Source organism: Coregonus lavaretus (genome assembly GCF_964263955.1).
Source record: "Coregonus lavaretus genome assembly, contig: HAP1_SCAFFOLD_5382, whole genome shotgun sequence".
Lineage (NCBI taxonomy): Eukaryota > Metazoa > Chordata > Actinopteri > Salmoniformes > Salmonidae > Coregonus > Coregonus lavaretus.
This window is the reverse complement of record NW_028158087.1, coordinates 1,509-28,739: the sequence shown is the minus strand read 5'-3', so window position 1 is coordinate 28,739 and position 27,231 is coordinate 1,509. Positions and strand designations below refer to the sequence as shown.

Here is a 27,231-nt window from a genome sequence, read left to right as displayed (position 1 = left end):
GTTCAGCTGGGTCAAGGGCAGGCCCAGCATCGAGAGGTGACTGTCAGAGCCCAGCCTGGCAGACCTTAAATGGGCAATCTGCAGTTCGAACAATAAGCATTACCCCGCCACTGATTTGGTAAACATCTGAGTGATGGGACTGGAGAAATGTAACCACTCAGAGCTATTGATACAGGGACTGACCATCCATGATCTCAATATTGTTGAGGCTATACAGTGTTTGCATTTACAAATGAGTGAAATAAGCTCATGAGGTTTGATTGGGTGCGACAGTTGAAATTAGCTGAGGAATTTAAGTTATTTGTTTAAAAATGGATATAGCAACTGCTCCTTTAACATTCTGTAGCAGAGAGCAACGGGACAGTAGGACACAGTCCACTTATACCTCTGAAATGACCGTGCCTGCTTAGAATGTTAGATACTTTAAGGCACTAGTTGGGAGAAATGTCATTACCTTATATCAGGACATTATCCTCTAACACTTCCATGCAAATTGTACAGTTGGCTAACCTCCTGGATGCATTTTCAGCATCTGTATCAGCAAAGTAAAGCTGTCCAGGGGCAGCCTGGCATGTCAGGCAAATGCCAGATGGGCTGGTCCATTTTTAGCCCAGTGAGCCTGTCTAACTTGTTTTGTGCACAAAACCATTCTGGTTAATGAGTAGAGGAAAAAATTAAAGGGCCAGTGTTAAAAATACCAGTGCCAATTTCTGGTTCGTCAGACCCTATATATAGCGCTGGCATAACCAGAGTTCTTCACATTGCAAGCCCAATTTTCCTAGGAATTCCCTGTAACTTGATCAGGAACCTTGGGACTTGTGAACCAGAGTCACATTAAGCCAGGACTGGATATTCAGATCATGGATCTGAAGAGTTGGGCTAGCATTGAATCTGCACTCAACATATTTTACCTGTACATAACCCCCACACCAAAGGAGATGATCCTAAAGCAGGCATTCACATTAACAAATTAAGGCAATATTTTAGATTACTCTAGCATATAGTGCATAACGGTAAAAACTGAAACTCGTTGTCAAAGAAGCTTTAAATAATTTATTTCACAAGGTTAACAGTCCTCTTTGGTTGACCTTGTTCTTTTGAGATATCTGATTGAGCAGGTCTCCTTAGTGTTTGGTGGCCTCTTCACAGGTTGTGCACCTCATCAGGAGCAGATGGTGCGGAGGTCATTTGGTAGTTCTCGGGTCAACCTTGTGTAGGACTTCAGGACTTGAATCACCACCCTCCGTGAGTTGGTGAGCTGCTGCTTGGAGCTAGACTAAGTGGCCACCACAGCAACACCTTCCAGTTCTGTAAACAGAAAAGTGTTAGTGGACTGGGAACATTTCATAACTGCTTTGTGAAACCACAAAAGCTCTGATATGTGATAGTGACACTTGCAGGTTGACATTTATTGGGACGAGTCTTGTCCTGGAGGGAAAACTGAGCGATTTCCACTAGATGTGCCAGCTGCAAAGTCAAAATTGACTACATAGTAAAACTTAAATGAACCAAAAGCAGCTTTTTGGTCTTAATTTAAAGGTTAGGCATTAGGTTTAAGAGCATATTTCATGATTTGGGCTGTGACAGCTAGTGACCACTCTGCAGAGCGGAGTCATCCCAAAAAACGCTAACCTGCTTGCTAAATAGTGTAATGTGCAGGTTCCTTCCCTCTAAAAACAATACCATGATCCCATGCATACCTTTACCATGGGTTCCAATGTTAAACCGATCCTTGTCATGCTTCTCGTCGCCTAGATCTTCAATCAGACCCTCTTTCTCTGTGGTAATCTTTGCTCCAATGGGCTCCAGCTCTGAGAACAGACCATTTAGCACAGAGCCTATATGCAGTTATTATACATGCAAACCAGTAAAGAATGTAATTACCTCTTTGGCCAATCAGTTCTTTCTGCCTGATGAAGCCATCATATGTTGCAGAGCTAACGAAACCATGCTTGTTGGGTCCAACCTTCAGGCCCAAAGGACTACCCGCATTTTCAGATTGGCCGAAATAAGGTCCTGGAATTAAATGTAACAGATTAACACAGCTAGCCTGTATAGATATGAAAATACAATTATCCAAAATGGCACCCTATAGTGCACTACTTTTGACTAGCGCCTCATGGGCTGGGCAATAGGCTAGACATCACGGTTGCCTTCTACAATTCAAATTTACTGGCTTAACTGGTCTGTAAGTAATACATCAGTTTGGCATAGAGGAAGTAACTGCCTTATCCGCTTGAATAAAAAAACAATAGTTAGCAAGATGGAGCAGAGGTTATTTTTAATTAGTGCATTTCACAGGTGGCTAGTTTGCATTAACTACAGTCACTAAAACCACTGCAAAGGTATTGCCTGCTAAATGTGGTTTCAAATCGAGACTGGCATGTCTGCCTTGTGATTTGTTGAGTCATCCGTCTGAAAATGTCCCTCATCGAAGTTGCCGAAAGTGTCAGTCAATTAACTAGACCCTAGTCACTGTTGCCTAGGGTCAGGTTTTCAAAACACTGGTCAAAGGTTGTGCACTACATAAGACAGTCAAAGAACCTCTCTTGAAGGCCATTCCACTCTTCCAACGACTGCCAGGTGATACAGGCCTCGCGTCTCTTGTAGCGGAGGGGAAGCCATTTATATGGACACCTTCCTTCGTGCGTGGAGATAGAGGTGTACTCTTTTGTTGGGTTGGGAAGACCATCATGGGGCCCAAAGAAGCATCCTGTTCCAACACTAAAATTACATTGTCATTAAACACATGCAAGGCAAACTTCTCACCAACACACTTGCAGTCAAGACACTTTCAATTAGTCTTTCCTCAATTCCTTGCATCCCATCAGCCATATTGGAGCAGAAGGTCCCTCCCCTCAGACCCTATTCTGCAATGCATTTTGAGAAGAATACAGGGATTAGGATGCCAAATATACCCTTCTTGGCTTTCATCCCACGCCAACGGTCACCAGAGGCTGGGGGTTTGCTGCGGTAACCACGAGGTTCAGGTCGGCTACTGCCCAATCTGTCACCGAGGGGACGTTGTGCTGGAGCAACCCACTTCTGGCTCGTCAGACTTGGACAACGGCCACATAGCAAATCATTCTCGTCGGCAGACTTCCACCTGAAATGGATGAAAGATTGACTAATGTACCAAGTACACCATTTTAACAAATACTATGGTATGCCAGTGGATAGGTCACAGCCCACTAAGCGTAGCTAAGTCAGATCTCAGACCTGCCATCGATGAAGGAGCATGCCTTGTTGCTAGGCTCTGCATGGTCCATGACAGGGACTGCAATAAGGTGGCATGTGATGTACAGCTGTAAAAACAAAGATAAAGTCATTATGTAGGCTACTGTGATGCTGAAAGTTATTTTACTGTAGCATCATGTTCCAACTGCAGTACCCATAATGCACTCTACAACATCACTGGTTTTAAAAAATTGCCCTCACCTCTGCCCTATCCTCTTGGTGGAACCTAAAGGCATCAATGTGGAATCGGAGCTTGTCGTCCTGGGTTCTACGCATGAACCTAGAGTTGGAGCCAGGCAACTGGGAATCCATCAAGCACCTGGATGGGAGATAATATAAAATGCATATTGAGGTATTAGTTCAACTTCCTTGGTACCAAACAAATAACCCTCCAAGCGCCATTTGGGGAAAATATGCTCATATAGGGACAACTGGAGAACACTCATTCTAGGTAGGCACTTTAGGTTACTAGGACATTTCCTCACCCATCATTCTCAATGAAGACGTATCTGGGGACAGAGTTCCAGTCAGGGTCCAGTGTTGCCACGCAGCTGCTAACAAAGACCCTGAGCCTGCTGTGGTGCGCGAGCCTGACAGACACCTCCACGTTGATGGGATCACCCATGAAGTAGACTCCCAAACCCTGCTCATAGAGCCAGTCACCTGGACAAGAAGTGGCATTATTGACAGAAGGTTATCCCAAAAATGGACTGAATGAGCCTAACTTTACTCCTTATGGTCCAAGGACCTTACATGTGTTGAGGCAAATTGGCTCGGGCAGCCAAAAACGCCATCTAAGCGTGATTAGATTCTCAATTGCAGTATAGTTCTATAAAACAAAGCCCCCTGTCAGATCACATCAAAATAATTTCACAACTGCAATACACACTTAATATTTTTCAGTGGCAACACGTTTGTTGAGTCCATCTTCCGCTTACATAGGTGTTCATAGATGCAGATAGCTAATTAGCACAGGTACGCCCTTGTCTTCCATCATTTATGCGAACAAGCGATGTAACATGGAAATATGGCCGTATAAAGGTGTAGCAGTTTAACCTTTTGAAAATTATTTCACTGATATGAACGATACAGTCCTTATGTTTCCAATACCATACCGCAAGCGATGAGTTAACATGCAGCCCTGGTTTCCCAATTGAACTTAGGCTTACTGAGTGTTTTAAGGATGCATCTTTCCTACAATGGCGGAAGCTGTAACATGCGTTCCCAAAACACCATGCAGAGAGAACGTACCGATAGGATCTTACCAGAACGAGTGTTGGGGAACTTAACAAAACTACCCCGGCCAGAAAATACTATGAAGTATTTAAAAGGTATAAGATGGAGGGGTTTGTTAACAGGGCCATATTTAGTAGGCGAACTGTGTAGAATGTTGCAGATAGAAATGCTACCAATAAGTGTCTGGTGTGATTTTATATTCTGCATGTCAGAGAGGCATGTGTTGCATGGTATATATTTCCATCTGAACATTCAATGCAGCCCAGGATTTATATACCCACTTGTCATGAGCATCAAGGAGAACTGCAGGGCGTCTTCAGCAGACACTGTGGCGGTAAAGGGGATCCAGGTCGACTGGAGAGAGGCACTGTTCAAATTGTACTTCCTGAAACAAAAATCACAGAGTTAAAGCAAGCCAACCAATAGGGCTACGCAGGACTATGATCACCATACAACAGTATAGCCTAACCTTTCAAATTGACACTCAATTGGAATTACAGCACCATCCATTTGAATAACCCCATCTGGAGTGATTCTGGGTATATATCTGAGGTGGTTAGTGTAGATCAAGGAGTCTTTGTTCATCTGTGGATTCACAAAGCAGAATCTGAGAAGGTCATTCCAAGAAGTCAACTACTGAAACAGTATCACCATACATACCAAATGCTTGGTTCCACAGTCCGATAGCGCTGCAAATATTCTGTACTCATCTCCGGCTGCTGACACTGTAGCCTTACAAGGCTCTTGGTCTTGGTACTGTTCAACTCCAAGGCGCAGGTCATCCACGTCGATAAGAGTACCAATTTTAAACAAATCAGCATTCACGACTATCTCCATGTAGTCTGAATGGCATGTCACAGCGACCGTTTTCACTACAACTGGTCTGGAAACGGTTTGTTGGTGAAGTTGATGCTGTTTTAAGGGCAGATGATTGCCAAATTGCAGCAGTCGGCTTGGAAGTTGTCGTTGCCATGTGTCAGTGCTGGAAGTATGAGTAAAAGCAGGACAGATTAAGTTTCCCACCAGTATAAACAAAGCCAGTTGCTTTAACATTACCCCGAGAGTGGTTGCCATTGTGAGTCCCATGCCAACAACTAACGTGAATCTGTAGGTTAGAGGTGCAGCAGCCTCTGCTATGCTAGAAAGATGAAACGGAGGTAGATTTTAACAACCATCCAAGCTGCACACCTGGGCTGGATTAGGCCCTAATTGGGCCTTGCATCTGATTAGTCATGATCTTTAATTGGCACACATATTGGGCACGTTCTTCTGCCCAGGAGTTGCTGATGCATGGCAGATTTTACAACACCTTGATAGGTATTTTACGTATCAGCTAACCACATCATATGTTTTAGCAATCTGTCAGTCGATGACACAGTCGATGACGTGGCACGCAACCATTGGTTGATGCATGCAACATCTGAGCAGGGGAACACAACCATTATCTGTGCCGCTCCATGTTGGATAAGGTCGCGTTCCCCTGCTCAAATATTGCATGCATCAACCAATGGTTGCGCGCTACGTCATCGACTGTGCCGTCGGGCACCAGATTGCTATAACATATGATGTGTTAGCTGATAGGTATTTTACCTATCTAGGCATTGTAAGATCTGGCATGCGTCAGCAACGCCTGGGCAGAGGAACGCCCCCTTAAGTGTTCTCAGGAACCACATCCATATGGTATCCATATGATACAGTGGAGGCTGCTGAGGGGAGGATGGCTCGGAACGGCGCGAATGGAGTGGCATCAAACCATGTGTTTGATGTATTGGATACCATTCCACCAATTCCGGTCCAGCCATTACCGCGAGCCCGTCTCCCCAATCAAGGTGCCACCAACCTCCTGTGATATGATATAGCAATCTTCTGAGCTGTACAGTCCGACTGCAATAAAGAGGACATGTGGTATGATTCTGATGATTTGTCACCGCAGATGGTTTGTTTACGTTTCTAGCATTGTGGCTGGATGGAGTAGGCCTACAGCTCCATCTAGTAGTCGCGTCGGGGCCAACAGTTGTTGACAACTGTAGCATTGTAGCTAAGCCTAAAAGCCAATTTATACTTGAACCGAGGCATGCAGAGGCCAAATCAAGCTCTGTACCACATCGCTGTGCGCCTCTCAAATGTTGTAACAATGTGGAGGGCTCCGCATTGACATGATTGGTTGACGGTAGCTGGGGGCAGTACATCCTGTATAAACACAAACTCACTTCCTTGACAACTTCCTTCACAACAGCTCTGCTCTGCTCCGCTAAGCACAAGAAGTATGAAAGCCCTGACATCTGCAGAGGCTGCATCGCAGTATATGCTGTATGGCCACTTCAGATCCCGGATTGACCATGCAGAGCCTTTAACCCTAACCCTTTGCCTAACCTTAACCTCAGTCACCTAACCTGCTACGCTAATTCACCTATCCTGCTGCGTTAGTTCTCCTAACCTGCCACGTTAATTCACTAACTTGCTACGTTAATTATCCTAACCTGCTATGTAAACAAACCATCTGTGCTGACAAATCGTCAGTATCACCATACTGGTGCTTTCTTCGATGCCAAGTTGCTTTCAAACACCGACCTCTACTGGACACATTATTGACAACTGCACTTTTCGTCACATACCACCTGAACAGTAGCTTATTAGGTAGGGTCAAGGATTAGGAACTAATCAGATACCACAGGAACAGGATTCCTGGCTATGTGCAGACATTTTTTTCCGGTGAAACCACACTATCTGCCCCCCAAAAAATGACAGGCAAAAAGGTACGCAGAATGTGGGATGCGAACCTCACATTCAAACTAACTTTAGTGTATTCATATTCACACCTATCCATTTCACCACAAAGTTTTGATGGAAGTAGCGAAACATTTTTTACTTCAATATAAACATCAAACATGCTGATGTATATCCCTGACCAACAGTCACTAATGTGCAATGTGTTAAAAGCTTTGACTAATTAACTGTTTTTCGGCACAATTTGGTGAAAGCCCCAAAGGCTTCAGAAAATCTCGGTTTCCCATCACTACCAAAAACAAGTTGTGTAACTATAATGTGTCATTTCCTCCAACGTGGTCAAAGCAGCAACAGGGTGTGTCTGAAAAATCACAAACACCCTTTTGTTCATCGGTAGCTCAACACCGTCGACAGGGATTGGTCCAAGGACGTCTTTTTTTTTTTACCCCCAATTTCAATTTTGATCTTGTCTCATCGCTGCAACTCCCCAACGGGCTCGGGAGAGGCGAAGGTCGAGTCATGCGTCCTCCAAAACATGACCTGCCAAACCGCGCTCCTTAACACCCGCCCGCTTAACCCAGAAGCACCAATGTGTCGGAGGAAACACCATTCAACTGACGAAGTGAGCCTGCAGGTGCCCAGCCCGCCACAAGAGCACGATGAGCCAAGTAAAGCCCCCTCAGCCAAACCCTCCCCTAACCCGGAACCCGCTGGGACTCCCGGTCACGGCCGGTTGTGACACAGCCTGGGATCGAACCCAGGTCTGTAGTGATGCCTTAGACCACTGCACCACTTGGGAGGCCCCCTGTGGATGTCTTTGATCCAACTTCTGGACTAATCAGCAGCTGATATGTTGAATAATTGAATAATGAAAGAGTCTCTCATTCTGAGCATAGGCTTGAGTTCAGAATTCAAGTTTTATATTAAAAACAACAATAACCATATACTCTAATAAAAGTGGTTAACACACACACACAGACACACACACACAAGCATTTCGCTACACCCGCAAAAACATCTGTTAAATATGTGTATGTGACCAATAACATTTGATTTGATTTGAAATGTGCATAATATAAATAATCTTCACGCTTGTTGATAGATCATGTACAGTCAAATGTGTAAATCACCTCTTACCCTGATTATTCAACATCACTAGGATGAAGCATCAGCAGTAAAACACGGTCCATTTACCATAGTTGGACTTGTTTGCACTTGACCCTTGACCCTTGATGTTATATTGTTAGAGTAGTTAAGAAGTCCTCCATAGCATCTAGTTCCAGATTCCTTACTCAACTGAAAAATCCATCTAATTGGGCTGGCAAATTAATAGACAGGGACATTTTCAGCACAGCTAGAAATCAAACAAAAACTTTTTTCATTTCATGATATGACTTACACTGCCTACAGTAGCCCTCAAACAGCATCAACTTGAACATTGCACAGACTTAAGGGTGATTCCAGGCCAGCATGGCCTGAAAATATTTTTGGTATCTCAGATTGTTCTAGCAATTCTCAGATAGAAACATTATGGGAGGAAGGATGTTTGCCATGCTTTTGACATTTGTAACACAAACAATAAAAAAAATAATCATGACGAAAGTGACCATTTTAGGACTATACATGCCCTCCGTGAATGTACATGATACAGACAACACCTTGGTGTCATTACTGTACACTGCTAATACTGTGCTCTAAAATATGGAGTAACACTACATTCTGAAATACAATTTTACACATACATTTATTCAACATTAATTACCCCGGGTTTTGAATTCTGAGAGCCATTTTGTTCTGTTCCGTGACCTAAGAACAGGTGTATTCATTAGTCTCATTCCATTGCAAAATGTTTTGTCTGTTGCAAAATGTTTTGCAACGGAAACCATTTACTTCAAACGTAAAACATTTTGTAACGAAAATGAGAGTTTGTAATGGACAAATTCAGGTAGGCCAAGTTATCGTTACTCATTGTGTATTGAATATTACTTTTCTATTATTTCTCTATTTTCTTTCTCTCTGTATTGTTGGGAAGCGCCCGTAAGTAAGCATCTCACTGTTTGTCTACACCTGTTGTTTATGAAGCATGTGACAAATAAAATGTGATTTGAGGCCCCTCCCTGTTCCGTTCCGTTTGCTCTGTTTGCTTCCATTTGGTTCCTAGAGTAAACGGTAAACGGTTTGAATACCAACTAATGAATACACCCCTGTTCATCTGGAGACAAATGGCGGCCATTGTTGTAGAGGTCAGTGTTTATCGACATGATCATAGTCGCCTCAGTACATTCTACACGGACAGTGGAAGTCCCAATTGACGGCAATCCTTGCCGTTCTTCAAAATGCTTCAGTGTAACTTTATATTCTCTCTCCTCTGCATTTATCATCAGTCGCTCTTTTAAACAAGCCAATGCAGTTTGCTACACTAAATGCAGCTTGCTACACTAAATGCCAACGACAAAATGAACACCTCAAAGACAATGAGTTCATACATCCTCATACTGTTCTTCAACAGCAACATATGTAAAAGAAAACAATAGAAAGCGATTAAGAAATAGACAGTGGGTTCTTCAAGGAAAAAACACTCTCCTAATCTATAAACCCTCCAGTCAATACAAAGAACAAAGAGTCCAATTGTATTTGATGAGGGAGAAAATATTCAGATACCTTAAATGTTTCATTAAACCAATGCTGGTGTGCGTGAAGGCTTTTGTTCCAGCAAGCAGTAACATACCTGATAGCAATCAAGTTTACTTCAAATGTTACTATATTATATATACTGTATATATATAATATTTTACTGTATTTTACTTTAAATAAAGACTATGGTTGTTAGAATCCTGTGAGTTGCTGACTGGCATTCTTCTGCCTACACTGTCCGTAGGGTTCAGGGCCCGTATTCACATAGCTTCTTAGATTTAAGCTTCGTTCACACTGGTAGTTTGAAGTGACTCAACTCCAATTTTTTTGCATATCCGATTCGAATCTGTTCTTTTTCCTGTAGTCTGAACACCCAAAAAGCACATGGAATCTGATATTTCAAGCCACCTTTGTAGGTGGTTTGAAGTCAGATACAAATCTGATTCCTGGCCATGCGACTTGTCTGAACAGTCAAATATATATATATATATATATATAATATATATATATATATATATATATATGTATATATATATATATACCCCCCTTTTTCTCCCCAATTACGATCTTGTCTCATCACTGCAAATCCCCAACGGGCTCGAGAGAGGCGGAGGTGGAGTCATGCGTCCTCTGCAACATGACCCACCAAACCGCGCTCCTTAACACCCACCAGTTTAACCCGGAAACCAGCCGCACCAACGTATCGGAAGAAACACAGGCACCCGGCCCGCCACAAGGAGTCGCTAGGGCACGATGAGCCAAGGAAAGTGGTTTTTAGACTGCTATTTCTCATATCTTGTTGCTTGCTAGCTACTATGTTGACAGTTTGACAAGAACATGTGGTAGCTAGCTAGCTTGTTAATTGTTTACATCCAAATGAGTGAATGTGCTAGAAAGCTAAACAACTACTGCTGACTGCTATGTTGACTGCTGTGGCTAGCCAAAAATTACTTGTTTTGAACAACTTATCCTTGGAGGCTTTAAAAGTGTTCTAACACTATGATTTTGAAAATTCAAAACAACTGAGAAACGTCCATGGCAGGCTTTCTAACCTTAGGTTGCTATGTAACTTCTGAGTGATAAGAAGCAAGAGCACCACCACCAATCAACCTACACCACTGCGCACACACTCATTGTTACTATGACAACTAGCGTAGCCTTGTCAGCAAATGACTGCTGTCAGAACACACACACATATGATTTGGTCACTTGTAACTTGCTGTTTGGACAGTCAGCATTCCAAAACAGATTTGAAAAACAAAACTGATTTGAGCATTAAAGCCTGCAGTGTGAAGAAGGCTTTAGTGTGCTGATCAGCAGTTCTATACACGGAGATGCTTTGGGAATATGGGCCCAGAACCCTAGGGACATTGGCTGCGTTTAGACAGGCAGCCCAATTCGTATATTTTTTTCCACGAATTTTGACCAATCAGATCAGCTCTGAAAAAGATCTAATGTGATTGGTCAAGACCAATTAGTGGAAAAATATCAGAATTGGGCTGCCTGTGTAAATGCAGCCATAGAAGTTTCACAGTGTGAATTGGCACCTGATCATTTCTCATCATCTCTGGCTTGTTGAATCAGAAGAACAGGTGCCGTGTGCATTTCTGATAGTAGCAAAGTTTAAGTTCCTGCCCGAATAGATGCATAGGTGTTGCACTGCATCAACCAATGGTTGTGTGCCACATCATTGACTGTGCAGTTGGGCATCACATTGCTATATCATATGTGGTTAGCTGATATGTTAAATACGTATCCAGGCGTTGTAAGACTTGGCATGCATGTGCAATATAGTCAGGGAGATACTTGACCAAAGCCTTTCTATTCTTGACTTTCTGAGGGTAGGCCTATGCCACAAACTGCTGATACGATTCACAAAAACATGATTCTCCATTGAGAATGATTGGGGGGCTGGGATTAATCTGGGGTTGGGAAACCAGGCCTAAGACCCTGTTCCTCATAAGACCCCAAGGGGCGGACTAGCCATCTGGCATTTTTAGCCTGTCTAACTTGGGGTTTTGCCTGGCTAAAAATGGGGGTCTCAAGGGAGAAAATGGGCCGGTGTGGGGGCCTTAAGGTAAAAAAGGTCTGGTGTGTTAGAAATGCCAGGGCCGATTTCTGGTCCCAGTCCGCCCCTTAATCTGTCTACAGAGTGGTTGCCTCTACAGCATTATAATGAATCACCATTTGAATCACCATTTGACTGGGGGAGTGGGGAGTCATAGGCTACATCCCAAATGGTACCCTATTTCCTATTTAGTGCACTACTTTTGACCAGGGCCCATAGGGCTCTGGTCAAAAGTAATGCACTGTATAGGGAATAGAGTGCCATTTGGGATGCAGAACAGCATGGTGCATTCTGCTGCATGCCTACCCTGGCTTGACTGACTGTAGGGTTCGACCCTTACAACCATGCCCACCCTGCCTTGGCTCTGTTTGGGCCAATGAACTCTGCCTGCTAGCACACTGCCATTTTCTCTCTCTCTCTCTCTCTCTCTCTCTCTCTCTCTCTCTCTCTCTCTCTCTCTCTCTCTCTCTCTCTCTCTCTCTCTCTCTCTCTCTCTCTCTCTCTCTCTCTCTCTCTCTCTCTCTCTCTGTCTGTCTGTCCATCCCCCCTCCCTCCCTTCCTCCCTCCCTCCCACCCTCTCCTGCTCTGTACACAGCTGATGAGCGATGATTCAGTTAATTTGGGCCCACTGGCTGGATGGTTGGATCACGCTTCATCAGTGTCTCTCTCTTCCACTGCTTTTCTAATGTCAGGCTAGAGCTGTGACAGAGGATTAAGGAGGGATAGAGTGGGGCAGGAGAAGGGGGGGTTAGATTCATCCCTGCCCAGCTTCTCTCTCTCTCTCTCTCTCTCTCTCTCTCTCTCTCTCTCTCTCTCTCTCTCTCTATCTCCCTCTCTCTTTCTGCTCTAAAGAGTAAACCCACAGAGTACAGCTGAGCTCCACCGCGCCACAGAGAAAGAGCTAATCAATAGCACTGAATCCCTCCCTCTCGACCACCCTCCCTCCCTCCCTCCAATCTGCCCTGCCTCTCTCCCTCCTTTCTGCCCTGCCTCTCTCCCTGCCTCCCTGCCTGGGAATAAAAGAGGATGCTATGGTATGTCCTTCTCTATTCTCTGCATCCTCTCCACTCCCCCACCCCCCTAGGCATAGGGACCATAGCGTCATTGTCGTTCCCCCCCCCCCCCCCCCCCTTGTGCTCAGCCATGTGGGCCAGCAGTCATGTGATGTAAGCCAGTGAGCAGAGGCGGTAGCGGTGGAGGCCATGCCCCCTGGCGTCCACAGGGCACCAGCGCCAAGACAGGCAGGCCAGGGCTCTGAAGAAGCATCTTGTGTTACAGCTCGGCTCTGAGGGGCTGTGGAGGCTGCTATACTGTCACCCAGATTGCAGACGGAGGAAGGGAAAGAGAGGGAGGGAGGGATGGGGGAGGGGATTAGGGAGAGGGAGGGAGAGGGAGGAAGATGGAGGGAGCGAGAGACCAACATTTGCCATTTCGGAAGAACATACTGCCCTCGTCATCCTAAAAGGCATGTTGTATTTTCACCAAAGCAGGCTTTTTTTTAATCAAAGCAGTCTCTGCTCATTTCTGTTTTGTAATATGAATCACACACAGCACAAATCCTACAGTATATTTTCTCAGAGGCACAGACACAGCTAAATGCTTCATGGGATGCGCCTCTGACCTCTAACCTCTGACCTTTGCACTGTGTCAGACCCCTGAGGATATACCCAGCAAGCTTTGTAGTAGAGAGACACACAAGTATGTGGCCTCTGTCTCTCTATAAAGCTAGCCCCACACATCCATATAACATACATAGCTTTGTGCCCTGTCTTTGTTATGTGGCCTTTGCCTTTCTAAAGCCAGTATATCTTACTGTACTGTAACACCATGAAATCCCTCCAGCCTCCATCTAGATGAGCTATTGTTACACTAACAAATTAATCTTAATGATACCCCTATTCACCCACACAACGACAATCAATTCCACCAGGGAATAAGAATAATGATTTCCAATAATGCTTATTATATCACATTTGATCTGGATCATACACCTCCTTTCAAATCCCTGGTCCCTGCTGTCATCCAATTTCAAATCATATTTACACACAGGCTCATTGTACCATCGATCTAGCCCTGTTTTGTTTTCATTACTCTCACCGCTCTCTGGAGAGACGGGATTGAGTCTTCTAGCTAGCTTAAACACAGTGGTGTGTGTGTGTGTGTGTTCACTCCTTTAAATGTAGCTGTGGGGACTGGCCTGTGTCTTTATTCCTTCCTCATATGAATACTAAGTCGAAATCAAGGAGGGAGGGAGGTATGGAGAGAGGAAGGCAGTGAGGCATGGAGAGAGAGAGGCAGGCAGGTAGAGAGTAACACAGGACAGGAGGGAGGGGGAGAGAGATAGAGGCAGCCACGAAGGGAGGAAGGGAGAGATGGAGTGAGGCAGGCAAACAGAGAGAAAGGCAGCTGGTGTGGACGGGGAAAGGGGGGACAGAGGGGACTTGCACTGATCTAGAGTAGATTAGTCTGTGTCTATGCTCCCGACACTGATCAATATGCCATCTCAGGGAGGAGGAGGAGAGAGGTGGAGAGAGAAGGAGGAAATGGAGAGGGAGAGAGGTGGAGGAGAGAGATGGAGAGAGAAGGAGGAAATGGAGGAGGAGAGAGGAGGAGGAAGAGGAGGAGAGAGGAGGCGAGATGAGGAGAGAGGAGGAAGAGGGAGAGATGGAGAAGGAGAGAGAAGGAGAGAGGAGGAAGAGAAGGAAGAGGAGGAAAATGGGGCACAGGAGGAGGAGGAGAGCTGGAGAAAGTTGAGAGATGGAGGAGCAGAGATGGAGAATCAGACACATTATAAGCTGTGGTTGCATTATGAATGGCCCCAGTGTGGCTAAGGGACAGCAGGGACGGCCTATGGATAGCATAATAAGCTGAGATCATAACAAAGGCAGCTAGAGGAGAGATGAGGGGTGCTAGGAGGCGAAGGAGGCGTATTCAATCCCTCTTTTCTAACATAATTTCGATTAGGTTATTGATCAGCAGAGCAGAATAGATCGGCCAACCAGTAGTAACCAGATTTATCTATCCACCCTTATTATTATTATTCTACAGAAGGGTTGATTTTGTCCTTGAATAACGGGGAAAGAAATGGTGGTGTAATGGCCACTTCTCACTGTCAGACTAAGCCGGAGGGGCAGTGACGTGTATTCATGGATTCCAAGGGAAGCCAGGCTTCCCCAAAAAATTGACCAAGAAAAAAAGAAACACTTTTTAAAATCTTTTGTCTCTCTGTGTTTAATAAATGTCCTTCAAAGCACCCGAGCGGAAAAAAAATGACGCCCGTCTGTCTCAGTATGACATTGTTGCCGCCCGTATCATTGAATGCAAGGGAAGCCAGCGAGCATTTGGCCTCCCTTGATAAATGTTTTTATAAAATAATAGCTTGGCTGGGGATGGTCCTGCCGCACCAAAACAAAGTGTCAAGGGAATCCAGTTTGGATTTGGCTTCACACCAATCACATCACACTAGAAGCCAAACCTCATTCACAGAATAAAACTTGAATTGTTGTGTCATTGTCCGGTGGCTAGCTAGCTAGCTAGCTAAAATTGACCCTTTCCTAAATTAGCCATGGCTGGAGATAGTGATTTGGACTTGTGGTTTTACTTAATTCTCCGTACTGGCCAATGATTATAATGGCGATTCTGATTCAACCATTAATTCATACATTGTACCCATGACCTGAGAGGATGGAAGTTCAACATGTACAGTACCAGTCAAAAGTGTGGACACACATACTCATTCCAGGCGTTTTCTTTATTTTTTTACTATTTTCTACACTGTAGAATAATAGTGAAGACATCAAAACTATGAAATAACACATATGGAATCATGTAGTAACCAAAAAGTGTTAAACAAATCAAAAGATATGTTATATTTGAGATTCTTCAAAGTAGCCACCCTTTGCCTTGATGAGAGCTTTGCACACTCTTGGCATTCTCTCAACCAGCTTCATGAGGTAGTCATCTGGAATGCATTTCAATTAACAGGTGTGCCTTGTTAAAAGTTAATTTGTGGAATTGATTTCCTTCTTAATGCATTTGAGCCAATCAGTTGTGTTGTGACAAGGTATGGGTGGTATACAGAAGATAGCCCTATTTCGTAAAAGACCAAGTCCATATTATGGCAAGAACAGCTCAAATAAGCAAAGAGAAATGACAGTCCATCATTACTTTAAGACATGAAGGTCAGTCAATACGGAAGAACTTCGCAAAAACCATCAAGCGCTATGATGAAACTGGCTCTCATGAGGACCACCACAGGAAAGGAAGACTCAGAGTCACCTCTGCTGCAGAGGATAAGTTCATTAGAGTTACCAGCCTCAGAAATTGCAGCTCAAATAAATGCTTTACAGAGTTCAAATAACAGACACATCTCAACATCAACTGTTCAGAGGAGACTGCGGGAATCAAGCCTTCATGGTTGAATTGCTGCAAAGAAACCACTACTAAAGGACACCAATAATAAGAAGATACTTGCTTGGGCCAAGAAACACGACCAATGGACATTAGACAGGTGGAAATCTGTCCTTTGGTCTGATGAGTCCAAATTTGAGATTTTGGGTTCCAACCGCTGTGTCTTTTTGAGACAAAGAGTAGGTGAACGGATGATCTCTGCATGTGTAGTTCCCACCGTGAAGCATGGAGGAGGAGGTGTGATGGTGTGAGGGTGCTTTGCTGGTGACACTGTCTGTGATTTATTTAGAATTCAAGGCACACTTAACCAGCATGGCTACCACAGAATTCTGCAGCGATACGCCATCCCATCTGGTTTGGGCTTAGTGGGAATATCATTTGTTTTTCAACAGGACAATGACTCAACACACCTCTAGCCTGTGTAAGCGCTATTTGATCAAGAAGGAGAGTGATGGAGTGCTGCATCAGATGACCTGGCCTCAACCCAATTGCGATGGTTTGGGATGAGTTGGACCGCAGAGTGAAGGAAAAGCAGCCAACAAGTGCTCAGCATATGTGGGAACTCCTTCAAGACTGTTGAAAAAGCATTCCAGGTGAAGCCCGGTGCACCCCGTACCTGCACCTCGCACCAAACCAGTGGTGCGTGTCTCCAGTCCGGTACGGCCTGTACCTGCTCCTCGCACCAAACCAGTGGTGCGTGTCCCCAGCCTGGTACGGCCCGTGCCTGCTCCTCGCATCAAACCAATAGTGAGTGTCTCCAGCCCGTGCGCCCCGTACCTGCTCCTCGCACCAAACCAGTGGTACGTGTCTCCAGTCCGGTACGGCCCGTAACTGCTCCTCGCACCAAACCAGTGGTGCGTGTCTCCAGTCCGGATGGCCCGTACCTGCTCCTCGCACCAAACCAGTGGTGCGTGTCCCCAGCCTGGTACGGCCCATACCTGCTCCTCGCACCAAACCAGTGGTGTATGTCCCCAACCCGGTACGGCCCGTGCCTGCTCCTCGCACCAAACCAGTGGTGCGTGTCCACAGCCCAGTGCGTCCTGTGCCAGTGCCCCGCACTGGCACGAAGCCTCCAGTGATGATCCATGGCACAAAGCCTCCAGTGATGATCCATGGCACGAAGCCTCCAGTGATGATCCAGTGATGATCCATGACCTGGCCTCAACAATCACCCAACCTCAACCCAATTGCGATGGTTTGGGATGAGTTGGACCGCAGAGTGAAGGAAAAGCAGCCAACAAGTGCTCAGCATATGTGGGAACTCCTTCAAGACTGTTGAAAAAGCATTCCAGGTGAAGCCCGGTGCGCCCTGTACCTGCTCCTCGCACCAAACCAGTGGTGCGTGTCTCCAGTCGTGCCTCCAGTGATGATCCATGGCCCGAAGCCTCCAGTGATGATCCATGGCACGAAGCGTCCTGTGATGATCCATGGCCCGAAGACTCCAGTGATGGTCCATGGCCCGGAGCCTCCTGCGATGGTCTGCAGTCCAGAGTCTCCAGCTCCGGTCAGCTGCTTTACTCCTGTGCCAGAGCAGTCCGCTCCACCGTAGCCTAGTCCAGCTCCGGTCAGCTGCTCCACTCCAGTGCCAGAGAAGTCCGCTCCACCGGTGCCTAGTCCAGCTCCGGTCAGCTGCTCCACTTCAGTGCCAGAGCAGTCCGCTCCACCGGTGCCTAGTCCAGCTCCGGTCAGCTGCTCCACTTCAGTGCCAGAGCAGTCCGCTCCACCGGTGCCTAGTCCAGCTCCGGTCAGCTGCTCCACTCCAGTGCCAGAGCTGTCCGCTCCACCATTGCCTAGTCCAGCTCCGGTCAGCTGCTTCACTTCAGTGCCAGAGCAGTCTGCTCCACCGGTGCCTAGTCCGGGTCCGTTCGTCTACTCTTCCCCCATGCCGGAGCCATCCACTCCACCGTGGTCCGAGCCGGAGCCAGACGTCAACCCCTCTCCAGGGTAGGGGTCTCCCACACCAGGGTCCAGACTGGACTTGGTGCATCGCGGGAGGACTGCTGGGCCGGGACCAGACGTCAGCCCCTCTCCAGGGTCGAGGGCTCCCACACCAGGGTCCAGACAGGGCTTGGTGCATTGTGGGAGGACTGAGAGGGGGAGCATCGCGCCAGGGTCCAGACCGGACCGGGCGTGCAAAGGGGAGGCAGGAGGGGAGAAGAGTTTATTGCCTACGTCACGTCCGAAGCCGGAGCCGGATCCGCCACTGAGGCTAGATGCCCACCTGGACCCTCCCCTAATGAGTCAGGTTTTTGCAGCCGGAGTCCGCACCTTTTGGGGGGGGGGGGGGGGGGGTACTGTCATGCCCTGACATTGAGATCTCTAGTTGGGTTGGTCAGGGTGTAAAATCTAATTTATATATTTCTATGTTGGCCGGGTGTGGTTCCCAATTAGAGGCAGCTGTCGGTCGTTGTCTCTGATTGGGGATTATACTTAGGCAGCCATGTTGCCTACCTTAGTTGTGGGATCTTGTTTCTGTTTGGCTTGTTTGATGTTTAGCCTCTTGAACGTCACCTTCTGTTGGATTTTGTTATTTTGTCGGTGTTTATTATAATAAACGACTATGTACGCATACCATGCTGCACCTTGGTCCAATCCTTTACACAACGAACATGACACTAGGAGCAATTCCATGGAATTACGCTGAGACCCAGATGTTTCACTTTAAAATGTATACCAAACAAAAACCATTGGTTTCAAAGTTAAACAAACCATATGTACAAGGACTTCTTTAAAGAATTTCCACTGAACATTTTACAAAAACACATTTACAGGACAAACTATTTATGTTTTATTTACTGTGTAAATTGTTAAAAGTAGACAGTCATTGTGTGTGCATAGAGTTGTATGTTAAACTTTGAAATCAGTGGTTTTTGTTTGGCAACCTCCCGAGTGGCGCAGTGGTCTAAGGCACTGCATCGCAGTGCTAATTGTGCCACTAGAGATCCTGGTTCAAATCCAGGCTCTGTCGCGCCCGGGAGAACCATGGGGCGGCACACAATTGTCCCAGGGTAGGGGAGGGAATGGCCAGCAGGGATGTAGTTCAGTTGCATTGCCAGGGTTGTGGGTTTGATTCCCATGGGGGGCCAGTATGAAAAAAGTATGTATGCACTCACTAATAGTAGGTCGCTCTGGATAAGAGCATCTGCTCAAATGTAATGCATACATTTTAAAGTGAGTCTCAGCGTAATTCAATTACTGTGGAATTGCCCCTAGGTATACTGTGTTTAGTGTTGGTTACAGATGTTGTGTTACACAGACACCACCTTGTCCAACAGCTCGCTAGTGACATACAGTGGCCTAGTGTACATAGACACTAATCCTCTCTATCTCTGCCTCTCATTATCGGTCACTACTCTCTCTCTCTCTCTCTCTCTCTCTCTCTATCTTCCCCCCTCTTTCTCTATCTATCTATCTACCCCTCCTCCCTCCCTCCCTCCCTCCCAGTCTCTGAGCTCATGTGTTGATCTACTGTCAAATCTTCCAGGATTATCTGTAATCCCGGAGCTGCAGAATCTGTTTGCTGACAGCTGTGTTCTCAAATATTACTACTACTGCCATGCACACACTACCCTATATACCAGAACCAGAGCGAGATGGAGAGAGAGAGAGAGAGAGAGAAAGAGAGAAATAGAGAGAAAAAGAGAGCGAGAGAGAAGGAGAGAGGAGAGGCAGGCAGAGACAGAGAGAGTGAGAGGGATAGAGAAGCAGAGACAGAGAGAAAGAGAGAGAGAGAGACAGAGAGAGACAGAGAGAGAGAGACAGAGAGAGAGAGAGAGACAGAGAGAGAGAGAGACAGAGAGAGAAAGAGTGAGAGAGAGAGAAGGAGATAGGGTACATAGATGGTGGTATATACAGTAGGATAAATTATCTCTACAGGGGCATTGATATCCCTAGGGGGGGTGGGTGGGGGGGGGGGGGGGGGGGGTTCCCCCCATTACCCAATCATCTTCAGGGGAATCAGTCTGCGTCCCAAATGGATTTGAAAGTTTAGTTCATAATGTTGCATATCGGTCATTCGGCTATTAGCTGGCCAAAAGTAGTGCAATACTGTTCATATAACCGTCTGTTAGTGTGGGCTTTCAGTTAATTTATGTAAATCACAAAGCTCTTTTGCATTTCCTGTGGTGCAGGCAAGTGTTCAATCATAATGTTAGCATGTGATCTTTCTGCATATGGGCAGATTACAGTAAAAATAGGAAATGAAAATGGAAATTGGATTCATATGTTTAAAATACAACCAACATATTATATAAAACCCCATATTATACAAAAACCCATATAATAGAAAACCCATATAATATTCCATTAAACTACATTTGAATTTGGAATAGAACCTAGAATCTCGAAAAGTGATAAATACATTATCATACTTCTCTCTTTCTCTTTTTCACCTCTCCTCTTATTGAGTGTATTGTCCCTATCAGGCTGTCTTCTTGTCTGCTACATATTATACAACAGTTTTAAAAAACATATAGCTTTATTTCATATATGGACCTAGGGTATTGTCCCTAATGGTCTCTCTTCTCCTCCACTCCCTCCAGGTGGTCTACAAGAATAACGACATCCGTCTGGAGCTCTCCCGTCTGGCCCGCATCGTAGACCCCAAGATGAAGCTCCAGGGTGACGTGGTGTTTAAGTGTGAGAATGTGGCAACCCTGGACCCTATCAACTTTGAGAGCCCTGACTCCTACCTCAGCCTGCCCAAGTGGAACACCAAGAGGATGGGCTCCATCTCCTTCGACTTCAGGACCTCAGAGCCCAATGGACTAATACTGTTCACCCACGGCAAGGTATACTAACTAATGAAATACCCTGATGAAGGTCTATTGAAGACCCACATTTAGGTTTAATGATGTTTGTAAGATAAGATCACCAGTGTGCTGGAGTTCTGTTTCTAGTAAGTATATCAATGTAAAAGAAAGTCACACACTCATATTTCCTTGCTGTGGATTTATTTGACCAAGGTTTTGGCTAAAGAGCCTTGATGTAGAGCTTTAGGAAAAACATTGGTCATTCATTTGTATAGTTTAACTTCCCATTAGTCAGCAGACTCAGTACGTCACCTAATTTCCAGGCCCAGGACCGGCGGGACGCAGCAGGGAAGAAGAACAACAAAGTAGACTTCTTTGCAGTAGAGCTGCTGGATGGAGGGCTGTATCTGCTGCTGGACATGGGCTCAGGCACTATCAAGGTCAAAGCCACCCAGAACAAGGTCAACGATGGAGCCTGGCACCACGTGGACATACAGAGGGATGGACGATCAGGTGAGGAGAGAGGGGTGGTGGGGTGGAGTGGGAGGAGGACGAGGAGGAGGAGGGGGTAGGGCTATTGCGGTGACCATATTACCGCCACACCGGCAGTCATGAGTCATGACCGCCGTAAAATTCCACGTGATCGTTGAGTCACGGTAATCCCCTTTTATGCACTCTGGACATGCATTGGTAGTACCCAACTCACTAACGACCATCATGTTGCTAATGGCCTGGTACTCAGGGCTCTATTGTCCCTCTAACCACTCTGACATCAATACAAATGCAATCAAAAATCACATCAAACACTTATCATCAAAACAGTACAGTATCATGCTTTTAAAAATCACCTCACTGGGATGATCAATTTGAAGAAAGAACTTCAACAACAGGTTGAAACTGAGTGGAAAACATGGTCATTGTGGATGTTGTTTCAAAGCCTAACACAACAAAATGGACAGCGCTTTCTAAGGTGATGGTTAATTCAAAACACTATACGCATATTAGAGCTAATGCATACATTGAGTATACAAAACATTAAGAACACCTGCTCTTTTCATTACATAGACTGACCAGGTGAATGCTATGATCCCTTTTTGATGTCACTTGTTAAATTCACTTAAATCAGTGTAGATGAAGAGACACATTTACATTACATTTTAGTCATTTAGCAGATGCTCTGATCCAGAGCGACTTACAGTTAGTGAGTGCATACATTTTTCATACTGGCCCCCCGTGGGAATCGAACCCACAACCCTGGCGTTGCAAGCGCCATGCTCTACCAACTGAGCTACAGGAGGCCACACACGTTAAAGAAGGATTTTGAAGCCTTCAGACAACTGAGACATGGATTGTGTATGCGTACCATTCAGAGGGTGAATGGGAAAGACAAAATATTTAAGTGCCTTTGAATGGGGTATGGCAGTAGGTGCCAGGCGCACCGGTTTGTGTGGGTTTTTCACGCTCAACAGTTTCCCGTGTGTGTCAAGAATGGTCCACCACCCAAAGGACATCCAGCCAACTTGACACAACTGTGGGAAGCATTGTAGTCAGCATGGGCCAGTATCCCTGTGGAACGCTTTCGACACCTTATAGAGTCCATTCCCTGATGAATTGAGGCTGTTGTGAGGGCATAAGGGGGGGCAACTCAATATTAGGAAGGTGTTCATAATGTTTGGTACACTCAGTGCATATGTTTATGCATATGCATAGGCCTATATATGAGCACAAGCCTGAAAAAAAACCCTGAATTAAAATAATGATTGGGCCGTTATACAATACATAGACTACCGCATATTACGCATTGCAGAAAAATATATATTTTTAATGATTTAAGATGTCTTTGGTACATAATTGGTTTAGCCTTCCCAAATGAAGCACTGGGTAGCTGCAGGAACAGGGTTGGAGAACCCATGGCATGCAGAGTTTGGGCAGAATATCACCTGTCTGCCAGCGATAGGCTGCATGCTCCTCAAACAGTGGTTGATGGTTGGAGTGAAATAACCGGAGTAGCCTACCAGCATGATTAAAAAACCTACCGGCAGCTAGTGATGACATGTCTTGTTTCCCCTGTCCCTGTTCCTGTCCATTTGATAATGGGACATTCTAAATCGAATAATTTTACATAATTTAACATAAAGACAAGATTAAATTCAGAATAGTCTGATGGGTGAAAATATGATCACTTGATGAGAGAACAGCGTGTGGAGCCTGAGGCAAGGAACAGAGCGGAAGCTTTTTTTGCAACTTTCTCAAATCATCAATAGCCTATAGTCACATCATGCAGCCCATATATGTTTTGATTTCTAAGGTTTGTATAATTCAAAACTAAAGTTGGCAAATAACTAAATCTAGCTTATAGGACCTGTTTCAAATGATCACTTTTATGCTCAACATACCCATATGCCCACTCGCTCCGGAAAGGGACCGCAAAGTTCAATTATATTCTTACTATAAAATCATATAAATAAGGGATAATCAATGAGGGGCTATGCATTCTATGGAAAATAACACACCTTCCACGGAGTTCCATTATTTTCCAGAGAACGCATAGAGCCCCAAGGCAATAATTTAACACATTTGCTGCTAGAAATGTGTTCAACATCCACTGAAGTAGCTAACAAGTTTAGATAGCTACAGTAGTTGCCCTGGTAACCAAGCAAATATACTTGCTAGTTTAGCTAACCAAACCATCAGTCCTAGCTTGCTATTATGAAAATTGAATTCAACAATGGCAATAATGTTTTCAATTCGACATTTGCTTTCAAAAGCAGCTCAAACATAGAACATGTAAGAATTAACTATAGCCATTGAGTTCTACCGTGCTGATATACCGTGCATTATAGGGAATTATAGTATAGTACTGAACGTGTCGGTAGTCGGGATGAGACAGACAGGCAGGCAGCATTTCTCAGCCAGTCGAAATCATGAATCAGCATAATTGTTATGGATATATACAAAGAACTATCAATAGAGAACAGGTCAAACGAAACAAAGTGCAGCTAGTTAGCAGTCTTTCCAGCTTCAGTTTGAAGTAATTGTGTTACTTTAGCTGTGTTGTTGGCTAGCTCTCGAACAACAGAGCACATTTTCTATGCCAGGTGAAATCGCGCAACATTAGCTCATTGTTATGGATGTATCCAAATAAATGTCACTAGAAAACAGCTTAAACAAATGCAGCTACTTTGTTGTTATTCTGGCTGCACTGTTTGACGTGACTGTAAGTTAGCCGTAGTTGGCTAGCTAGCAAGCAAGGGATAAGAACGTTGCTAGCCAGTACGGCAATGGAACATTTGAACGAATGACTGGGTCGCGTCCATAGATACAGAACAAAAATACTGAACAACTCTGGCAACCGAACCGATAGAACGAATGACCAGCCGGCTTGGGTAGCAACCCTAGATTTGTGTCAGGACTATATCTTGTGGAAGGATGAAATAGTATAAAAATAAAAATGTTAATGAAAATATGTCAATCATTATTTGAATATGTTGGTAACCCGTTGTATAAAAGTGATAATGCCATCGAAGCCAGTGTATGAAGGACATAGTAACACGGTTTTCCTGCCCTCGACTTCGTCTTGGACCTAACAACACCCGGGCCAATATATCATCCAAACACCGGATTTTCTGGCATTATCACTTAAATATTGCACGCTCTTCAAGCCCTTCAAGCTAATCAGAAACGAGTTTTCAACAATGCCATGGCATAATTAAGCAAAAACGCACGACAGGGTGTGATATATGCCAGTCTTTGCATGACAATAACCGGCTGACATAATTTCATGACCGCCACATCCTTAGGAGGGGAAAGGATGGGGGGTGGTGGTGGTGGAGGAGAATGGTGATGATCATTGTAAAACTCCTCAGAATATACATCAAAGCCATCATACTATTGCACGATTTGCAGAAGTATTTCTACATTGTCCACAATGTGTATAAAACTTAAGAGAAACTGTATCTTGAGGATGTAGGGATAGTACATTTATCATGAGGATGATAAAGCAAAACCTTTAAAATCCTATTTCCTGATTATATTTCCTCCACAGCTTGTTTATCCTGTGTGTACACTGACCTGAAAAAGGTTGGACAAACAGAACAGAACAGAGAGGAGGGGAGCTTTAGAGAGGATGATTATATTGGCGCCAAAAGGGTTGGAGATGAGAGAGTCTATTGTTGCCTTGAGCTCCATAACAGAATGGATTCACCACATTAAAAGGAAAAGGGGAAAGTGAGAAGAAGAGAGAGAGAGAAAGAGAGAGAAACAGACAGAGAGAAAGAGAGAGAAACAGACAGAGAAAAGGAGAGAGAAATAGACAGAGAGAAAGAGAGAGAAACAGACAGAGAGAAAGAGAGAGAAACAGACAGAGAGAAAGAGAGAGAAATAGACAGAGAGAAAGAGAGAGAAACAGACAGAGAGAAAGAGAGAGAAACAGACAGAGAGAAAGAGAGAGAAACAGACAGAGAGAAAGAGAGAGAAACAGACAGAGAGAAAGAGAGAGAAACAGACAGAGAGAAAGAGAGAGAAACAGACAGAGAAAAGGAGAGAGAAACAGACAGAGAGAAAGAGAGAGAAATAGACAGAGAGAAAGAGAGAGAAACATACAGAGAGAAAGAGAGAGAAACAGACAGAGAGAAAGAGAGAGAAACAGACAGAGAGAAAGAGAGAGAAACAGACAGAGAGAAAGAGAGAGAAACAGACAGAGAGAAAGAGAGAGAAACAGACAGAGAGAAAGAGAGAGAAACAGACAGAGGGAAAGAGAGATAAACAGACAGAGGGAAAGAGAGAGAAACAGACAGAGAGAAATAGAGAAAAACAGACAGAGAGAAAGAGAGAGAAACAGACAGAGAGAAAGAGAGAGAAACAGACAGAGAGAAAGAGAGAGAAATAGACAGAGAGAAAGAGAGAGAAACAGACAGAGAGAAAGAGAGAAAAACAGACAGAGAGAAAGAGAGAGAAACAGACAGAGAGAAAGAGAGAGAAACAGACAGAGAGAAAGAGAGAGAAACAGACAGAGAGAAAGAGAGAGAAACAGACAGATGGAAATAGAGAGAAACAGACAGAGAGAAAGAGAGAGAAACAGACAGAGAGAAAGAGAGAGAAACAGACAGAGAAAAGGAGAGAGAAACAGACAGAGAGAAAGAGAGAGAAATAGACAGAGAGAAAGAGAGAGAAACATACAGAGAGAAAGAGAGAGAAACAGACAGAGAGAAATAGAGAAAAACAGACAGAGAGAAAGAGAGAGAAATAGACAGAGAGAAAGAGAGAGAAACAGACAGAGAGAAAGAGAGAGAAACAGACAGAGAGAAAGAGAGAGAAACAGACAGAGAGAAAGAGAGAGAAACAGACAGAGAGAAAGAGAGAGAAACAGACAGAGAGAAAGAAAGAGAAACAGACACAGGGAAAGAGAGAGAAACAGAGAGAAAGAGAGAGAAACAGACAGAGAGAAAGAGAGAGAAACAGACAGAGAGAAAGAGAGAGAAACAGACAGAGAGAAAGAGAGAGAAACAGACAGAGAGAAAGAGAGAGAAACAGACAGAGAGAAAGAGAGAGAAACAGACAGAGGGAAAGAGAGATAAACAGACAGAGAGAAATAGAGAAAAACAGACAGAGAGAAAGAGAGAGAAATAGACAGAGAGAAAGAGAGAGAAACAGACAGAGAGAAAGAGAGAGAAACAGACAGAGAGAAAGAGAGAGAAACAGACAGAGAGAAAGAGAGAGAAACAGACAGAGAGAAAGAAAGAGAAACAGACAGAGAGAAAGAGAGAGAAACAGACAGAGAGAAAGAAAGAGAAACAGACACAGGGAAAGAGAGAGAAACAGAGAGAAAGAGAGAGAAACAGACAGAGAGAAAGAGAGAGAAACAGACAGAGAGAAAGAGAGAGAAACAGACAGAGGGAAAGAGAGATAAACAGACAGAGGGAAAGAGAGAGAAACAGACAGAGGGAAAGAGAGAGAGGGAGAGAGGAAAGAAAAAGATATAGAGAGAAACAGAGGCAGAGATAGAGAGAGAATGAGAGAGAGAGAAAGAGAGAGAGGGGAAGAGAAAGAGATAGAGAGAGAGTGCAAGAAGAAGAGAGGAGAGCGGTAGTAGTACTTCTGTTATTTGATGTCCTGGGTCTGTGTTATATATCAGCTTAGAGCAGCCAATTTAGCCCTGTGTCAACACAT

The 27,231-nt window shown here is 44.7% G+C and overlaps 1 protein-coding gene across 1 annotated transcript; it reads right to left on the bottom strand.

The window, feature by feature from the left end:
- Positions 1 to 1,276: 1,276 nt before the first annotated feature.
- LOC311124447 (zona pellucida sperm-binding protein 3-like) lies at positions 1,277 to 6,275 on the bottom strand (the record flags this gene model as incomplete). The annotated part of the gene is made up of 12 exons (XM_084198595.1): positions 1,277 to 1,308; positions 1,701 to 1,811; positions 1,885 to 2,016; positions 2,545 to 2,724; positions 2,919 to 3,106; positions 3,220 to 3,305; positions 3,439 to 3,556; positions 3,723 to 3,900; positions 4,755 to 4,858; positions 4,943 to 5,058; positions 5,134 to 5,455; positions 6,250 to 6,275. The coding sequence occupies 12 exons, from the start codon at positions 6,273 to 6,275 to the stop codon at positions 1,277 to 1,279; spliced, it is 1,593 nt and encodes a 530-aa protein (XP_084054721.1).
- Positions 6,276 to 27,231: the final 20,956 nt, after the last annotated feature.